At 39.6% G+C, this 17,673-nt stretch overlaps 1 protein-coding gene across 1 annotated transcript in view; it reads left to right on the top strand.

Annotated features, from left to right (window-relative positions):
- Positions 1 to 17,673, top strand: part of NRP1 (neuropilin 1) — a 113,278-nt gene that overhangs the window by 61,277 nt on the left and 34,328 nt on the right. The window contains 1 exon segment of the mRNA XM_066200096.1: positions 502 to 668. Within this exon segment, the coding sequence (XP_066056193.1) occupies positions 502 to 668 (167 nt within the window).

Below are 17,673 nucleotides of genomic sequence, written 5' to 3'. Positions count from 1 at the left end.
TTGATCTATTTAATTCCAGTGTCCAGAGCCCAAAGAGAATGGCTAAAATTTTAATAATATTTTTAAGCATTTTATATTTTTTGTACTGAAGTAAATAGTTTTAAAATCAAATTATTTCATAAAGCCATCTAATTTTTCTTTTCTGGGTTTGTGCATAATTTTGAGGTGAAGATACATTGTTCTATATTATGAATCCACAGGAGTGTCTGTGCTAGCCTAGGATAGACACTTCTATTGTCCTATACTGAAATGGCCACAATACTGGGCTAAAAATATTTGTATAGCATTATTATTGCAGGAATTGCCATGGCAACTCGAATGGCAGTATTAAGAATGACACCATAAGCCCAACACTGCCTCACTAAAAGTTGCTTAAGTATTCAAAGTCACATAAAATAAATTCTTTTGATACTCATATTCAAAGCACGGAAACGTTCTTATTATTCAAAGTCTAAATCAAGAAGCTGACCATAATAATGATGGTAATTTATTTTTCCTCAGATTTCCAGTGCATGGAACCACTAGGTATGGAGTCAGGAGAAATTCACTCTGATCAAATCACTGTCTCCTCTCAGTACAGCGCTATCTGGTCTTCAGAAAGGTCCCGGCTAAATTACCCTGAGAATGGATGGACCCCAGGGGAAGATTCTATCAGAGAATGGATACAGGTAAAGAGATAACATTTTCAAGATGTTATTAATAATACTCCGTGGAGTTTATTTAATGTGGAGAATGCAAAAGAAAGAAAGAAAAAACACAGTGGAGTACTTCTACATAATGTAAGAATCATTGCAAGTGAATAGCTCATATTCCCCATTAGACAGACAAAAAAAAAAAAAAAAAGACTTACTCCCAAAGGCATAGAAAAAGAAAAGGTCAGTAAGATTAATTCTTCTACTTCCCACATCTATTGTTTTTGCAGTCTTCTGGGCACAAATAACAGAGATTTTGGTTTAGTGGAAAAGTCAATATTAGTTTAACATGCACTTAAAGTGGAATGTCCCAGTAAACTGAGTATGTGCTATGTCTCTAGCTGATTACAGTTAAGCATTAATACAGTGTGGTGTTTTCATGCACTCAGATTTCACCTCAGAAGACCTATGTCCCTTCTAGAATGTGTTACTCACAGAATGAGTTCAATGGTCTCTGTCTGGTGGCTATTCTTCCACATCCTTAAACGCAGCATTCATTACCAAGATGGGCTGCCTCAGCTTTGCTCTGTTAACACAGGAGAAATCCTGCAAACACTTGCTACCATGAAGAGGTTCTTTGAGTTCAGTCAGTCTCTTTGGGCTTGTCGTTTGTTATATATTATCAGGTCCATAGCTGAATGACTCCTGCACATGTTCAGATTATACATATCAATTACTGTGTACAAAAAGAAAATATACTAGCAGGCAAGTATTAATATCATTATATGAAAACCCACAGATTTTCCTCAATTTTAAGATGACTTATACTACTTGCCTGAAACCTAGATTCTATTTCTGTTGGCAAAAGCTAAGAGAAAGGCTTAAGCACATTATATCTATGTTACCAACATTGAAAACTTGTTCATAGATTTGAAACATTCCCCCTACTTCTGTTATTTTCTATAGGAAATTACTGACATATAAAAACAATGCCTTATTAGCCTTTCATACAAGTGTTCACACTGATGTTTCCTGTGAGGTTTGATGTCTGCAAGAAAGCTCAAAAACATGTTGAGTAGTAGTTAGAAAAGGGAAGAAAGAGGGGGAAATCTTTCATTTCTGATCCCTGGCACACAACGGGACTCTCAGGTGTCCTGCTTGGGGGCCCCTTTGCATCCTGAGCTCCTGGCAATCATGTACAATGGACCTAATCAGACTTCAGAGTGGCAAAAAAAAATAAAAAAAATAAATTAAAAAAAATCTGTTGATCCTTTTTCATTACTTAGGAATAAACATTAAAATCTCCTCAACCTTATCTAAGTGCAAGACTCGTTATTAATCATTGCCACTTGCAATCCATGGAATGCACATGGAAAAAGGGTGGAATGCATCAGAATCAAATTCCATGTGTTGCATCTGGTCTGAGGGCCGACACTTTTCCTTTGTTTCCTTCTTTTCTGCTGTCACTTGCACATTTATGACCAGATAATCAAAACAAGAGAGTTAGTCAAATCTCATTCATGTGTTCTTTGCGCTTATTAACATTATTAAGTTATGATAACTCTGTAGCTATATGTTACCTATATATATATATATATAAATCCTTTCACTTAGAACTAGATCTTTCTGAGAAAAAGTTTCAAAGGACTTCTTTTGACCATAAACTTCTTTAATAAGAGACATAAAACAGAATTCAAACTACTCCAGGTTTTATGCTTAAAACAGCTCAGGGTACCTCAGGCCTCCTGCATATGAATTTCTCAGCCTCCTTTTCCTCCTGCCATAAACCAGGGTGCTCAGGGACTGAAACAACCACTGAGCATAAATTTTAGCAGCTTTTTGCTGCCTCCAGCTACCACATCTGTCCAGAAGCTGGTGGTTATTTGCATGCTGTACTGCTCATGCCATGGGTGTCATCTACTTCACCCAGCTCCTGATCTGGAAAAAGCAGCACAAACCATTTCCCTGAGCAGTCCCTTGGACACCACCTTTGCTGCCCAGGGCCCATGTGGAGGGACCAGCATCCCCAAGGCAGACTTCGTCACAGAGCAATTAGGCTGTAGCTGTGTCCTCTTGGCAGGACTGAGCCTACAAATTCTTTCTTGAAGATTCATTGCATTGAGTTGAGATGCTTTACACATGCTGCAGAGGAACTGCTAGGTAGTTTCTATCACTCAGCCTGTGTAGCAGAAGGAGCTGAGCTAGGTCAGAGATTCAGTATATCATCCCCTTTCACAAGGTACAACACCTTAACTTATTTTTGGCTTGGATAATTCTTATTTGGCTCTGATTACACTTATTTTATTGTGGCTTAATTCTATACCGATGTTGATAATTCAAACTTCCAACTGTGTTCTAAATGCGTTCCTGTTAATTGTCAATCTTGAGATCAGTGCTAAGGGCTTCAGACCATCAGAAAGCTCTATAAGAGGGTCCTTGTGCATATGAACCTCCATCTTCTCCAAAGTCTTGATGCCACTGGCAGTAACTGCATGTTGTGAATTTGCGTCTGGATAAAATATTGAAGTCCCATGTTTCCTCTGTACAAATATCCCTGGGAACAGATGTTCATCTCCATAAGAGCTTACAGACAAACAACCAAGGACACGTAACTGATAAACTGATACTCTGAAATTACCCATAGAAAAAAGAAATTGTAATATTTTATAAAAAGGAGGAAGGCACTTGTATGTGAAGGTCTGAGGTCACTTTGTTCTGCTTTGTTGTGCGTGCTATTGTAAACTAGTCATTTATGTGAAGTATTTTCTTTTGTGCAGTGCAGCATAAATGGATTTTTTGCTGCACAGTGCAGAACTCTAGAAGATATTCAACAGCGAAAAAACAAAGCTGAAGGATACAGCAATGCTGAGCTTAGAACTTTCAAAGTGAAAATGTCCGCCTAAATGCCTTTGTCTGAAAGACAGAAGTTCTGTGTAGATCAGTTAATCATTAATTTTTTCATAATTGCAGGTTTCCATACCTGCATAAACACTGCAGCTGGTTAAATAGTGATATCTGCCTTTGAGCTGCTAATGTGCATATGGAACTAGGGCACATATGTGAGCTATGTACAGTCATACATGGGCAGAACAGCTTGAAAATTCAGCTCCAAATATTAATTTCCTCAGTTTGTTGGGGCATTTTTGTATAGGGGAAATATTATAGTTCTCCTTTCCCTTCCTTTTGCCTCTCCCTTCAAGGTTAATGTTTTTGTTAAGACAAAAGAAACAGAAAACCTCGCTGAGTATCAGCCAAAGGAGATTGGTATCTATAGAGGACGTCTAGAGGGCACAAGATATTATTGTCTCCTTTGAGCTGTTGAAGTCTTTTGGACCATTTCGACAAAAATAATTAAGAAAATAGTGTTGGCTTGCTATTAGTAATGGATTTGCATGAGTTCCATCTGTGGACCTGAAACGCATTCTTTTGTGAAAAGACTAGATTGCTCCTTTGTGGCTGGCAGGTACGGACTCCTCAGTCTGAGTGCCACCTGCTTACAGGGTGAAAGTTATTAAGTGAAAGTTGCCTTTCCCTTCCTTTCCTTAGTTGTTTGAAAATCAATGTCAAAGCTTAGATTCAAAATAACTGTAGTACAGTCACTCTGTAAGTCTGCATAGTACTTTCTCCATTTTATTTTTACCCTCAAACACACTTTGAAAATTGCTCAACTAACATGAGCTTTGGAGTGACTCCTTAATCAGAAACAGATTCACTCTAGATTGAATTTCTTCTTTAAAAACACATTAATAAGTCTGTGAATTTTCCAATATGAATGGAATAAAGATATGCATGAGGGAGCAAGGGCTGCCAAAAATATGCGTGAGGGTAGTTTATTGTTATATGGGATGTCATTAGCATCTCAACCTTAAACCCAGCCTACTTGTTTATTGCACTTATGTTTCACACACTTGACTGCCCTTCAGTATGAAACAGCATAATTTAAAATAAAAAAATAAAACCAGCCCTTTAATTTAATCAAGAGCAGGGAACTGCCATTGCAATGTAAGTCATTGTCCCTCATTAACGTATCCTTTCACAGGAAAAATAGTATAGTGTTTCCATTTCTGTAATCTGAACAACAAACATGTTAATAGGTATCAATTACCAGCCAGTTTCAGTACTTAGAACCAGTAAGAAGGCCCATGCAAGGGTTTCACATCTGGTTTTAGTGAAATTGTTCCTGTCTGTGGTATTTAAAATTTAAAGAACTCCTGTTATTGTGCAATTGGGAATCCTAGGGGAGTACAATGTTAATGAAACCCATAATGCGCAAGGATTTTATGATTGCGTTTTCAAGGCATTCCTTCAAAGGGGACAACTGACGCCTGCCATGGCAGCAGTAATTGTGTTTTTACAGAGTAGATTTAATGTTCACATTTGAGAAAGCAGTTACATTTACACTTATCTGAAAAAATAACATGCAAAATCTTTATACTTAGGGGTCTTTTTGCATCCTGTTTCTCAGTCCTTTGAGCAGGAGCCACGGGCCATTGTGCATGGCAAGACCTCCTGGCTCAGGGATGCCCCGATGTGTTGTGGCCAGCAGCCCCCACCCAGGAGCAGGAGGAGCTCCAGAGGAGCACCCACAGGGAGAGGTGTGGTCAGCTAAAGACACTTGAAACCCATGTGTGTGGCTTTGAGGGGAGACTGATTGCCTATTACCAGGGTCACTGGGAACCTCTGCTGCCATCAATCCTCATCGTGGGGTGGGTTTTCAAAGCCACGAGGAGCAGCACCTTCTGGGTACTTTTACTGCAGGATCTGTATGTTTTCTATCAAAATGTTTCTTCTAATGCATATAACATAAATGCCTGTGCTCCCACCAAGCTGGATGGCAGTTTCTGGGTGGCACAATTTTTCTCTCATCCTGTAACAGTGAATGAGACCTCCAGCTAACCAGAGACCAAAACATGTTTGTTAATAACACAAGATGTTCAGTTCACATTATGTCTAGGGTAGGACAAAACCATAAATCCAGCTTTAAGAATCCTAGTATCAGATCAAAACTTTGCTGCCATAAACCAAAAAGCATTAGTCTGGTAGAAACACACTCTGCCAGTTTAAATTTGTTCAAAAAGGTTAACAGGGGGTTAACATAAGTAGACATTATGCTCTGAGTTCAGCATTATCTGTCATTCTGCAGCTGTCATAGGGCCATACATTAAGATGAACTCCTTATTGTGTGTTCTGGCTAAGAGGACATAAATCCAGCTAATCCAGCCCAAATTTATCCTGCTGGGTTTTTCAGCAGGACAGACCTGATACCACATGTAAACCTGCAGACTCGGGTTGGCACGGGGAGCACTGGCTTGCTCTGCTCCCTCTGACCTCTGCCTGCCAGTCTCTATCTCATTGCCCACCCGTCCCTTTGGCACCTACAACCCCTGCAGTAATTCGAGACCTCTAGACCAGTCAGCCCCAGGAATGTCAGCTGATCTGGTTTGCGAAATTCTCCCTCTGCATCTTGCAGCATTCAGGAGCCTGGAGAAAGGCCAGAGAGGTAACAATAGTTCTCCTCCAAAAACAACCTGGGAGATCCCTCTTGCCTTCACTGATTGAAATATCAGTTGTTTATTTAACACTAACTCTGCTGTGCAATGAAAATATACTCCCATTGATTTAAAGCGTTTGTCTGTATACACTACTTCAGCAGAACTGAGAGGGAACTCAGAGATGGAATTTGCCTTCCACATTTGTCTTCATTCCTTTAGTTTTTAACCTACATTCTTCATTATTTGCTCCTTTGTAAGCGAAAGCCAGGAGCATACATCATTGATGTGAACTGGTATATAGATTAATACTGATTTATTTCCATATCACTTCTGAAAATAATTGCAGTTCATCATTTGGTGTCTCGACCTTTCATCTGTGTCATAGCTGATTTCCTTATCAGGTATTCACTTAAAAACATAGTCAGTATTTATATTTGCTGCTACACAGCACATTTGTTTCATTAACAGGTTTATTCTTACATCAGGCAGCTGTTTAGGCTGACTTTACCCAGCAACCTTGTCAAAATATTGCACATAAAAACTGGTGGATGTGCTAGTCAACAATGCCTGTTATTTTTATTTTTTCTGTTTCTTTTGGAGTTTGGTACAGAAGTGAAGTGCAGCATAATGCAGCATAGAATAACATGAAAAATAGGAAATCTCAGCCTCCCAGCTCTCCTGGCCTTTGAAGGACTGCCTGAGAGCTGGAGTTCAAGGCTTTGTGGTGGGGCTTGCCCATCATTAGGGAGCACACTGACATTAAAGCACAAAAACTGTCAGTCCTTTGTCTTCTTTACCACTTTAGATTACAAGTCATGAATTTGGTTCATGTCATTTTACACTTCATAACTGCACTCCAGAAATCACAAAAAGCAGAGTTAGCTTTGTGTGGAAAAGTGTTACAGTTATCTTAGCGGTCTTAACATGCTTTGCACATGGGCAAAGAATGACAAAAGAATATTCCTTTCTGGAAATCACAGCCAGCACAGACTGTGACACAGCGCAGAACCGGGGTTAATTGACCCAGCAGGATACATTCATACCTTTATTTACTGTGACATGGGAATAAATGGTAGAGTTTCACAAAGGCAAGTACTGAAATTAGACTAGAGCGAGAGGGAGAAATAAAAGAGCCCTACAAAGTATGAAGGTTTTTTGATTATTCAAAGTGCTTTAAGAGCTATTTTAGTACCAGAAAGTTCCCAGCCATAGATTTATCACTCTGGGGAGGCTGAAGAGATGCTCAGAGAACTGTGCGAAACCATTGGCAGCCTTATTGCTCCAGAAGTGCAGGTGCAAAATGCAGTTTAGAAGAAAATCCTCTCTACCTCCCTCTGACATGTTTCAACATCAGGCCTAATACAGAGGGGAGTCCTGTGTGGCTTCAAGCAATCCTGAGTGCAGCATATGGAGGAGCAGCAGAGCCCCTCCAAGCCTCCACTGCCAGCCTAATCATTATAATAGTTTCAGTTTTTTCAGGGGATCCATTATGCAGAGATCTGAGTAGTTTGTATGTAGCTCTTTAATTACCTATGCATCCACTTCCCAGTCCAGTCCTACATCCCCTCAATGGCTGCAAGACAGATGGCCCTTTAGAGCTGAGACCGTGAATTAAAGATGTGTCCACCCAAAAGCACTGATTCAGCAACTACTAAAATAATTTTGAAAATTTATCTCAATTTCACTAGTTGGTTCCAGGAGGCAAAGAAATTAAAATTCTTTAAATCAAAACTAAAACTATTTTTAAACTAACCACCACAGGCTTGTTTTGTTTTGGTTTTGTGGGTTTTTTTTAAATCACATCTTCTTCTTTATTTCACAGAAATTTAATCCACTTATTCTGTACAAAGTAGTTCTTTTCTCTTTTTTGGTTTTTTGGGTTTTTTTTAAATTTTTCCATTCACCAGGTTCACCTGTTTGGCTTCACTCAAAATGTTTGTTGTAGTTTGCTGGGTTTTAAGCTGTCATCACACCAAGAAATCAGTGATTTGTGCCATTCTGCTGGGTAGGGGAGCTCTCTCCCAGATGGTTTGCAGATCCTGGGGGGGATGAGGCAGCCTTGCCCACCCAGTACCAAGCAACATCTTAAGCAACACCACAGCCAGGACCTTCTGCAGATGTGAAGGAAGGTACCTCAGAGGGAGATTTTTCTGAGTCTGGCAGAAATAAATTAATCTATGAGACTAGGCAGGTGTCAGCCTGAGGGTGAGGTAAAGCTCAAGGCTAGAAGTTAAGTGACTGAGGGCAGTGGCTGGAGACAGAGGCTTGGGTAGGAGCACACAGCTGAGGTGTGTTATAATAAGCAGAGTTATTACTGAGCTAAAGGTCTCTGTTCTCACGGGGCTGACCCTGGGCTGGAGATGAGAGCTGTGCTGCTGAGTGCTTTGCAGAGACGATTATGCATTTTTATTCACTCTTTCCACACCTGCACAGTAGTATGAAGCTGTAGAGTTCATGAGTCCTTTGGGCCCTTCCCCATCCCAGCATCCATGCTCCAGATTTTCTGTTGCTGAGCTATTATTTACCTCCCCTGTCCTTGTGTCATCCTGCTTTTCTGTCCCAGTTCAATTCTGTTCTGCCCATTAGGTGACATTTTCACAGCAGTAGTAAAATAGGTAGAGTGGAAGGATAAATGAGATTTCTTCCAAGTGGTAAATACCTGCCCTTCAGAAAGCAATTTGTCTTCTTCCCTCCACAGAAAAGAAGGAAAAAAAAAGTATCTTTCAAAAAGGAAGCACTTAATTTCATTTTGTCTTTGCCTCTAATGTTTTCATTTAAAGTTTCAAAAAAAGTCTTTAAAAAGGCACCAGAATAACCTCCAAAGCTGACTGGTAAACAAAAGCTGCTAGCAGAGAAAATACAGTTGACCAAACATTAAGCTGAGATCCAGTTCCTCTGTTTCCAGGCACAACTGGCTTCTCACCAGGGAAGTACTGTTTACACATGACTTCGCCAACCAGCTGTACCTGTGTAGTCTGGTCTTTCTCTTCATTGCAGCATTCTGTGTTGAACACTTCAGGCTAAACTCATTTCTGGTGTTGATCCTCTTGAAGATAATGAAAGGATCAATCTATCCTATCACATATCAAACCAGGGTACATTTTAACTGGTTGTGTTTAGGTTACAGATTATTGTACTAAAGACTGAAGTGGCTTTCAGCCATAGCAGACACAGGAGCAGGTTCTTCTCCAATGCAAATACTATTAACTTCAGGCTGTGGACTGAAGGGTTAACATAGCACAGTACAATTTTTAAATGTTCTTATCAGGCCTTAAAAATTACCTGTCCATAGTAGGGGTCCCCATTTTCACGACATGCTTAACTAAGAAAATATATCCTATGTTTATTTTTAAAAGCCCCAGTACTTAAAAATCAATAGCTTTTCCTCTTTACATAACTGCAGATAGATTAACTTCTAGATAGGTAGAGTGGGGCTACAAAAACCAGGCACCATTATCTGGCCAAAGAAATCCTGGAACTAAAATCCTCCTGCCTGAATTTTGAGCATGCTTTGCTGAGGGAAGGAGAGAGCTGGGGGCAGCCAGTCTCCCTGGTTTGCTTCAGCACTTAAGGGAAGTTGTCTTGGTAGTCAGTGACCAGTGCCATCTCTTCTGCTGTCCCACTTCCTCCTCCAGCACAGGACAAGAGCACCACTCTCAGCAGTGAGTCCTCCAGATCACAGCCTCAGAAGTATTCAATCTATATGTGTTCATTTCTTCAGAGCTGTGAGGGACATACCAGAAAAAGTGAAATAATCTGCATGTGTGGTCTGTCTCTCATTTTTCACCATACATTTACAGCACTCTCACCACACTGTCTTACTGTAGCTACCTGACATTTTTCTAGAAGGTAGGAAAAACTCATATTTTAAAAAAGCAGTGACTTGCTTGGTGACCCAGCAGTAAATTAAAATCATCATATACAATGTGTATGAAATAGAAAATCGAATTTTGGTGCAACAAAACTGACAGTTCCATTTAACACAGAATAAATGAATGCAAGCTCCTGTGTATGAATGACTGATTTAAAGAGACTGTGCCGATTTTCCAAGATGAGAAAGCTGATCAAAAGAAAATACATGTATTTCCATGTGACATAGGTTGTATGCCTATTCCAGTGAAATTAGGCTTAAAAAGTCTTATATCACAGACACTGTCACTTTTCCCTCATTTTGCTGTGATTTTTTATAGAAAACTTGAAGCCTGAACTCTCAAAAATATCTTAGTGTAGTAAATTCCAGTTATTTCAGTGGAACTGGCGCTGAACACAATGATAGCACAGTCAGATCTATCTATGCCATCAAGGTGTGCTGTCTGAGACAGGAGAGGTTTCATTTTGCACAGTATATCATCCCTTGCTTAGCAGCTCCCTACCATTAGCATAGGTATGCTGTAAAACAGGAAGGGGAAGTTATTACTGTGTGTTTACACATGTAGTATTGTACTTATACTCAAAATACCACAATTATTAATCAAGCTCTTCTACCTGTGCCTCTGATTTTGATAGGACATCTGATTTTGATAGGACATCAGCTGGCACAAAAAACCCAAAAGAACTTAATAGGCAAAATTCAGTTTTTTCCACCCAAAGACTGTTTATTCGCATGTGAAGAAGTCTGAGAGAGAACTTGTTTCCCATTTCTGCATTACTTGCTCAGTACACTTAGGGGAAAGAAAGTCCTACAATTATGTCCTTCTCTCACAAAAGAGTGGTTCTGCAAGTATTGCTATAGAGTTTCCCTTTTCTATAGTTTCTAACACAAACCAGGGAAGGTCACATTCAAAATGCACTAAATAGTTGTCTTCATTCCAGATCAGAGGATTAAGCTCAGGTTTAAAATTAAATGTAAATTACAAATAAGTATTCAGAAAACGTTAATTAAAAGTATTACGTTCCTGACTCATTTATTGCTCAGCAAGGGTTCCTAAGTATCTTAGCTGGAAAAAGGGGCCATTCACATTCCTCCTTTTTTTTGACCAAGTCATTGTACATGTCTTAGGTTATCCATTTGCAAGTTAATGTAGTGCTGAAGCAAAGGTTTTCATTTTAAAGAAGTAATATTTCACAGCAAGATATGTTCCTGCAAGATGTAAAACAATCTTTTTCTAAAGCACTGGGAGTTAATCAGCCTTTCTCTCCATTGCTACAGAGAGGATTTGAATGGCATAAGATGCTGATTGCTTAGATCCCAGAGTCTATAGAAAACCCAATACGATTACATTTTCTTCCCTTTGTTATCAGAGTTTATTGTATCTTGGTGTTCAGGTTTTAAATAGTGTTCAAGTAAGAAAAATAAATTAGGGAAAAGGTATTTTCTGAGTCTTCTGAATAAAGATGGCATTGCATCAAAGCCTCGCATGAATGTGTGAGATGGAGCTTGCAAATGAGTAGCAGGGGGATCGTTCCCTGTCCCTGCGTGTGTCCTGGATGTGTCTCACCCTGGCAGCCACGTCTGGGGCAGCAGTGCCCTGCCCTGCCCTGCCCTGCCCTGCCCTGTGAGCCAGCCCCACAAGGACTTACAACCCCAGGGTCACACAGGCCTCCTGTGCCCGTGGCACTGCCCCTCTCGGCCCCCTCGCAGCATTTCTCTTTCACATTTGATCTTTATAGTTTCCATACTGGAGTGATTTGGTTTACTGAATTCTGGAAATGTCTCCAGTTAAAATGCTAGTGTATTAACCTGCTGTACTGAGTCTCTTTTGTTTCTCTTTACCAGAGTGCTGCTTGCCAATTTTTATGACTACAGCAGATTTTACTATTCAAACAGAACCAGATGGAACACCAGTTCAAAGAACATGTCAGAATTAAATATTTCTTTTTTAATTAGTTGCTTCTGATTTATGCAAAAAAAAAATTAACATAAGAGTGGGAGAATGTGCCATGAATCCAGATGCAACACAGCCCACACAAGCATTATCTTTTCTCTGTCAGAGACACAGAAGCTTTTTCTTTTATTCTTTTCTTGTCTTTTCTCCTTTCCTTATTGTTTCTGGAATTCATTTTTCTTATGCTTTCTGCATCTTTTCCTTCTTGAACCAGCCTTATAATGAAGACTGAGGTTCTCTTATGTTTATCAATGATACTTTTTCAACATTATCCTAAATGTTCTCCTAAAGAAACTGGCTGATCTGCTTCTGAGAAAAGTTACCATACTCAATCCTGTGACCCCAGCAGCAGTAGCTCAACTTGATAGCATCTTTTGACTCTATTCTTTGTTTTCAATTGGGGGAATCTTTACACTTACCGTTTTTTCTTCAGCAGAAAGGGATTTGAGCGGAAGGTGAAGATTGTGAGGAGCATATATTTCAACTGCAGAAGGAAGGTTCATTTCCCTTTTGCTGCCAAGAATTCCTATGTCTTTGGCTTGAATGTTTGCTCATCTCTTCTTCCATGCTTCCCCATTTTTGCCAAGTCACAGAAGCATCAGTTTAGTAAAACATGCTGACTGGGGACAGTTCTTAGGCACAGACTACAAGTTGAGCACGTGATTAGCTGCTTTCCCTTTTGGGGCTTTCAGGATGTTGCTGTCAAGGTCAATGAGAAAGACTTCAGTGACTCAGGGGAGATCTTAATAACAGCAACATTTTCTCCCCACTTTATGGAGCTACCACAAGTATCACTGAGAGTTTTATACCAAGATTTGAGGTAGTTTACAGGCTTAACTATTTTCACTTAAATCCAGGATTAATATTTACAACCTGTCATTAATCAAGTAGTTGTGCTCTTGTAATGACTACTCATTTCAAGAATGAAGACTTTTGGTAGTAATTTTCCAACCAAATTAATTGGACTATTTTCAGAATTTCTACTGGAGCCTGTCCCAGTAGCATTTTTAGTTAGCATTAAAATCTAAGAAATTAAGGAATTAAGTCATACTTGTATATACCTCATGAGAAAGCATGATTGGCCAAATCAACAGCAGTGTTAACAAAATAGATCAACTCCTGCCTAATTAAATGCTTGACAGAACAGCGAAGCTTCACAACAGTTAATCTGACTCCGAGCACTCTATGCTATCTAGGGAAATGACACGGTTCTCTAAAAATATTTGCTTTGGTATGTTGTGTCAAGTGATGGATTGTACAGCTTTTCAAGCCACAAGAGATGCCCACAACAAAAAGCTTCCTGTTGTTAATCAAACTCCAACACTCAGTGCTTTATTTTCTCAGGCTGTTGAACAGACCTACAGTAGGAGTGTTAAAAGCTGGCAAAACTGCTCCCTTGCTACAGCTCCCTCAATGACTGTATTTTATTTAACAAGGCAGATTTTCATTCTGAAGATACGGTCTTCCATCCTGCAGCCTAGTTATGTATGACGACAGGAAGCGGCAATATTAATTTCAAGCCATGTCATTCTTTTTCCAGCAGTTTGCTCAGATTTGCTATGTGATGCATTGTGCAGAGCTAAATGTTATTTTTTTCCTTCTCCTTAACTGGTCTCAAATAAAATGCGTATGCCACGCATTGCATATCTTTGTCTTAAAAATGTGTCACCCACCTGCTTTTTTTGAAGACAGTAATACAGCTATAAGAATAATTCCCCTGGATGCTAGGAGATATTGCAGAATAAATAGAGAGGAAGTAATTCATATGTAGAAACAGCTAGTGCCTTGCAATATGCTTCTGTAGGAAATAAATTGATTTTAGAAATAGGAACAAGTGAGGCTTTAAAAAAAAAAAAAAAACCCACCATTAACATTTCTCTCCTGGAAAAAAAAAAAATACACACTTGAGATGCTCCTCATTTTTTGTAAGTTAGGGGCCCATTCCTATAGGCAAGTTTGCTCCCAGACTTGCACTTTCAAATAAAGATCTTCACATTGCAGTACAGTCAACTATCAAAGGCTGTGTTTTTGGATAAGGCCCTTAGGCGTCGTTTTCCAAGAGAGATATGCTTCTTAATCTGAATGAAAGTGAAAATTTGAGCAAAAAAAAGAACTTGAAACATGCTGCTGTTAGTCACAGCTCAAACTCTGGTCATGGAAATAAAATGTGAAGATTTCAGGTTTGGAGACAGCTGCCTATCTCAGATCACAGCCATAAGGCTTGCAATAAATCGCTTGCATTTTCTAAAATAAATACCAGATGTTTGTTTATCATGTGTGCAGAACGTTAAATGTCAAATAATTGCAGGGAAATGCATTTGATGTTCATCTTCAAAAGTACCGTATTTCAACACCACATCTCTTCACAGTCACTCTAACATGAAACACAAGTTCTTGAAACGAAAAGGACCAAGAAGGCCAAAACAAAAAGCTAGTTATTAAAGACTTATATTACATTCATAGCTGGAATAGCCTGCATCTGAGAAAAATGGGTTACCTCTGGTCATGTTAACACTTGGAGACTTCTGTGGAGAGGACATATACTGTGTTGACTGGAACTTATGCAGAGAGGTGGACTCTGTAGACATAAGCCTTCAAGATGCAAAAGAATTCTTATGTGGTGACACAGTTGTTTTGGAGCTATCACCTTCTGCACTGATCCCTCTGGGAAAACTAGAGAAGAGCTGTGTCTTATCACAGCTACGCTTTGGTACCTTCAGGTTCTAGTTGCTACCAGCAAATGGTATGGTTGAATTTCAGTTCTGAACAGTCCCAGTAACTTTTAGAATCTGTGTTTTATGGACAACTTTTTGCATTTTATAGAGAGCAAAGTTTCAAAAAACATTGGAACAAAACCAAAATGCATCACAAAGAGATTAATTCGGGGGAGCTTAACAGCCCATTAAAATGTGTTGTGTAGTTTCCAAGGTATTCTTCTACATAATTCATTTCTATCACCTTACTTAGAGAAGATTGCTACATTTAGAGCTTAATTTGCAAACATACTTAGGCACCACAGAGGGTTGCACAGTGTTGCAATTCTGTTTGCATGCACCTGGAGAGGAGCAGTTCCCCTCCAGACGCCACTGCAAAGAACTGTCAAAGGGAACTAAATGCCTTAAACCCTACCTCTCTCCTGGACCTTTTCCCCGACACAGACTTACAACTAAAAATTACAAGAGACCATTCTGCTTGTCTGTTATTTGATCTCACCTTTCTTGTTTGCACTGCTTCTTTCTCACAAAACACCCATGGAGAAATGTTATTCTTCTTTCCTGTATCAGCTCGTGAGCAAACAGCCCCTGGCATGCAGCAGGTCTGGGGTCACAGCTTGCTTTTGCAAGAGGTTTAAAGCTGTGCTGAACCCTCCAGCCGTCAGACTGCAGGCACTCCAGGAGAGGACTGCTGTTGACATAGTTCCAGTTTTCAAGAGCACGTAAAGATTTGCTGACCTGGAGAGAGAGCAGATCTGTGTGAAGAGATGTGCTCCCCAACAAAGGGCTCTCCTTCCTCCAGTAAAGTCTTTCTCAGTTACTGGATCCAGGAGTGCTAATGGGGTGGCCTTTCCTTCCATACTTATAGGCAAGAAATCAGAAGTCCTCTCAGAGTCTCCCTCTCTCCCAGTGAGAGAGTTCTGCCAGGTTTTAGGCATGAAAGTACATGTCTGTGTCCGCTGTGTGTTTGGGACTTAATCCTGGGCAGTAAAATGGATGCTGTAGAATATTCAGTACCCTGGAGTTAAGAAGGTGTATTGAATCCCAGAATCTGGGACTGATCAAAATTTGGGGGCCTGAAGTTTTCTGACAGGACAAGCCTGAGGCCTGAATGGTCAGTGATTGTAAGCAATTTTTAAGTCAGGCATCAAATAATCAAATCTCCTAAGCCACCAATGTTAAATTTTAACTTGGCTTCAAATACCTAGAACTCTTGAAGTAGGCCATTGCTTGACTTTATTCACAATGAAGTACTTACTGTATATTAAAAAGCCTCTACTAGAATAATTTCAAATCAGTTGGAATAGTACAGGCTTGGGACCCTAATCATTTCAAAACTGAAGAGCTGTTTCAAATTGTAAGAGAAGCAGATCATTTAAATAACTTAGCTCTGCGCTCCCTCAGACTTCCAGATTTTCAAGTGCACTTCAGCCTGGAAGTGAATGTGGTATTGGACATAACTCAGTGCAGCACACTTTACAATCAGCAGAGTACAGCTTGGAGAGCATTTGAAGTTAAGCTGAGATTGCTCAAAGCAATGATGCCCAGATTCCCCCATTAACTTTCAGATTGCAACAATCTAACATCTGAGACTCTCCAGTTACTTTAAATCACTTGATTGTTTTTGTGAGGTGGTGCTGGGATTTTTTTTTTTGACTGATTTTTTTTTTTTAATCACACAAAACCAAAATGTTGCAGTATTTCACCCCTAAAGACAAGGGCTAAAATGTTACATATAGACTTTATGAGCCTTACAAACTGGGGCAGGGGCTTTGCCCTGAAAGACAGTTCTATCTATCACACACAAAGCTGCTATTCTTGTGTTGAGGGACTCCAAAATGCCTTGCATATGACATGGGCACTGAGAGCAGACACTGTCCTCAATAGCACTTCCTTCAGCCTTTTGAGAGAGAATGCAGAGCATGTTGATTTAACTGCTCCAGTGCCTTTGGACATATGACATACATCCAGGAAAAAAGATGCCTGTAGGACACAGGACACGTACATTTTGCATCCTACATACTTTGGAAATCGTGAAAAACCCTGGGGCATTCATAGGGCCATTCACTTGAGAAGGGTTAATTCAACCTATTATTATCCTACTAAAGTCTGGACAACTGAAGTTAGGGGAATAAATTATACTGATTAATATTTTGTAATTAGTGTCATTTTATACTGAAATTAAATTTCCTGCTTTAGGAAACAAAGAGAAGGTTCTAGCTGTGGAGAAAGAGGGTGAAGAACTTGATTTTAATTGGTTTGTTTTTATGGCTAAAAAAATGGCCATAAGGAAATGGCAGAGGTTTCAAAACTGTGGTCACCAACCTGACTGTGGGAAAGTTTTGTGCGTTTCAGCTATTTGGCAGCTGGACTTGTGTACTGGGATAAGGGTTTCTTTTGCCAGCAGAACTGAGTAGCCAGCTGCTTGAGTAGCTGTATTCCTGCACCCCACGTCACTCTCCCAAATATGTTGATACTTTTTTGATGCCACATCATGACTCAGATAAGGAAAAGACCTGGATGAAAAATAAATAATGGGGGAGAGCAAGGTTAACCTAAATCACTTGTCCATTTGTAATGGATAGTGTACTTCCATGAGAGAAGAAGAGAGAGAAGAGTGAAGAAGAGAGATAACCTCTAACACACATTCATGTACATTTCTGCAGCGAATTCAAAATGACATTGTTTTCTAATGATAGAAGTTCATGGCATTTGACAGTTGGAACAGAATTTCTGCACTTGTGCTACTGCTTCTTTCTGTTTTCCTCAAATACATCATACAGTCCTAGCAAATAATTTGCCTTTTTCCCAACAAAATCCCTAAGTGATTTGTAATTATCTTGTGACTAACTAATATACATTGGGATTCTTTTCTTCTTTTCTATTTGCAAGTGATGATCTTCTAGATTTTAGCAGAATTCTTGTTGTCATTCCCTAAGTGCACAACTTTGACATTATCCTAGTAAATTTCATCCCGTTTCTACTGCTGCAGTCCTCAGGGTCACTCAGT

This window comes from Chamaea fasciata, unplaced genomic scaffold (genome assembly GCF_029207755.1).
Source record: "Chamaea fasciata isolate MVZ Bird 193981 ecotype frontalis unplaced genomic scaffold, bChaFas1.0.hap1 SCAF_1, whole genome shotgun sequence".
Taxonomy (NCBI): Eukaryota; Metazoa; Chordata; class Aves; order Passeriformes; family Sylviidae; genus Chamaea; species Chamaea fasciata.
The sequence above is the reverse complement of the archived record's forward strand: the minus strand, read 5'-3'. Positions and strand labels throughout refer to the sequence as shown.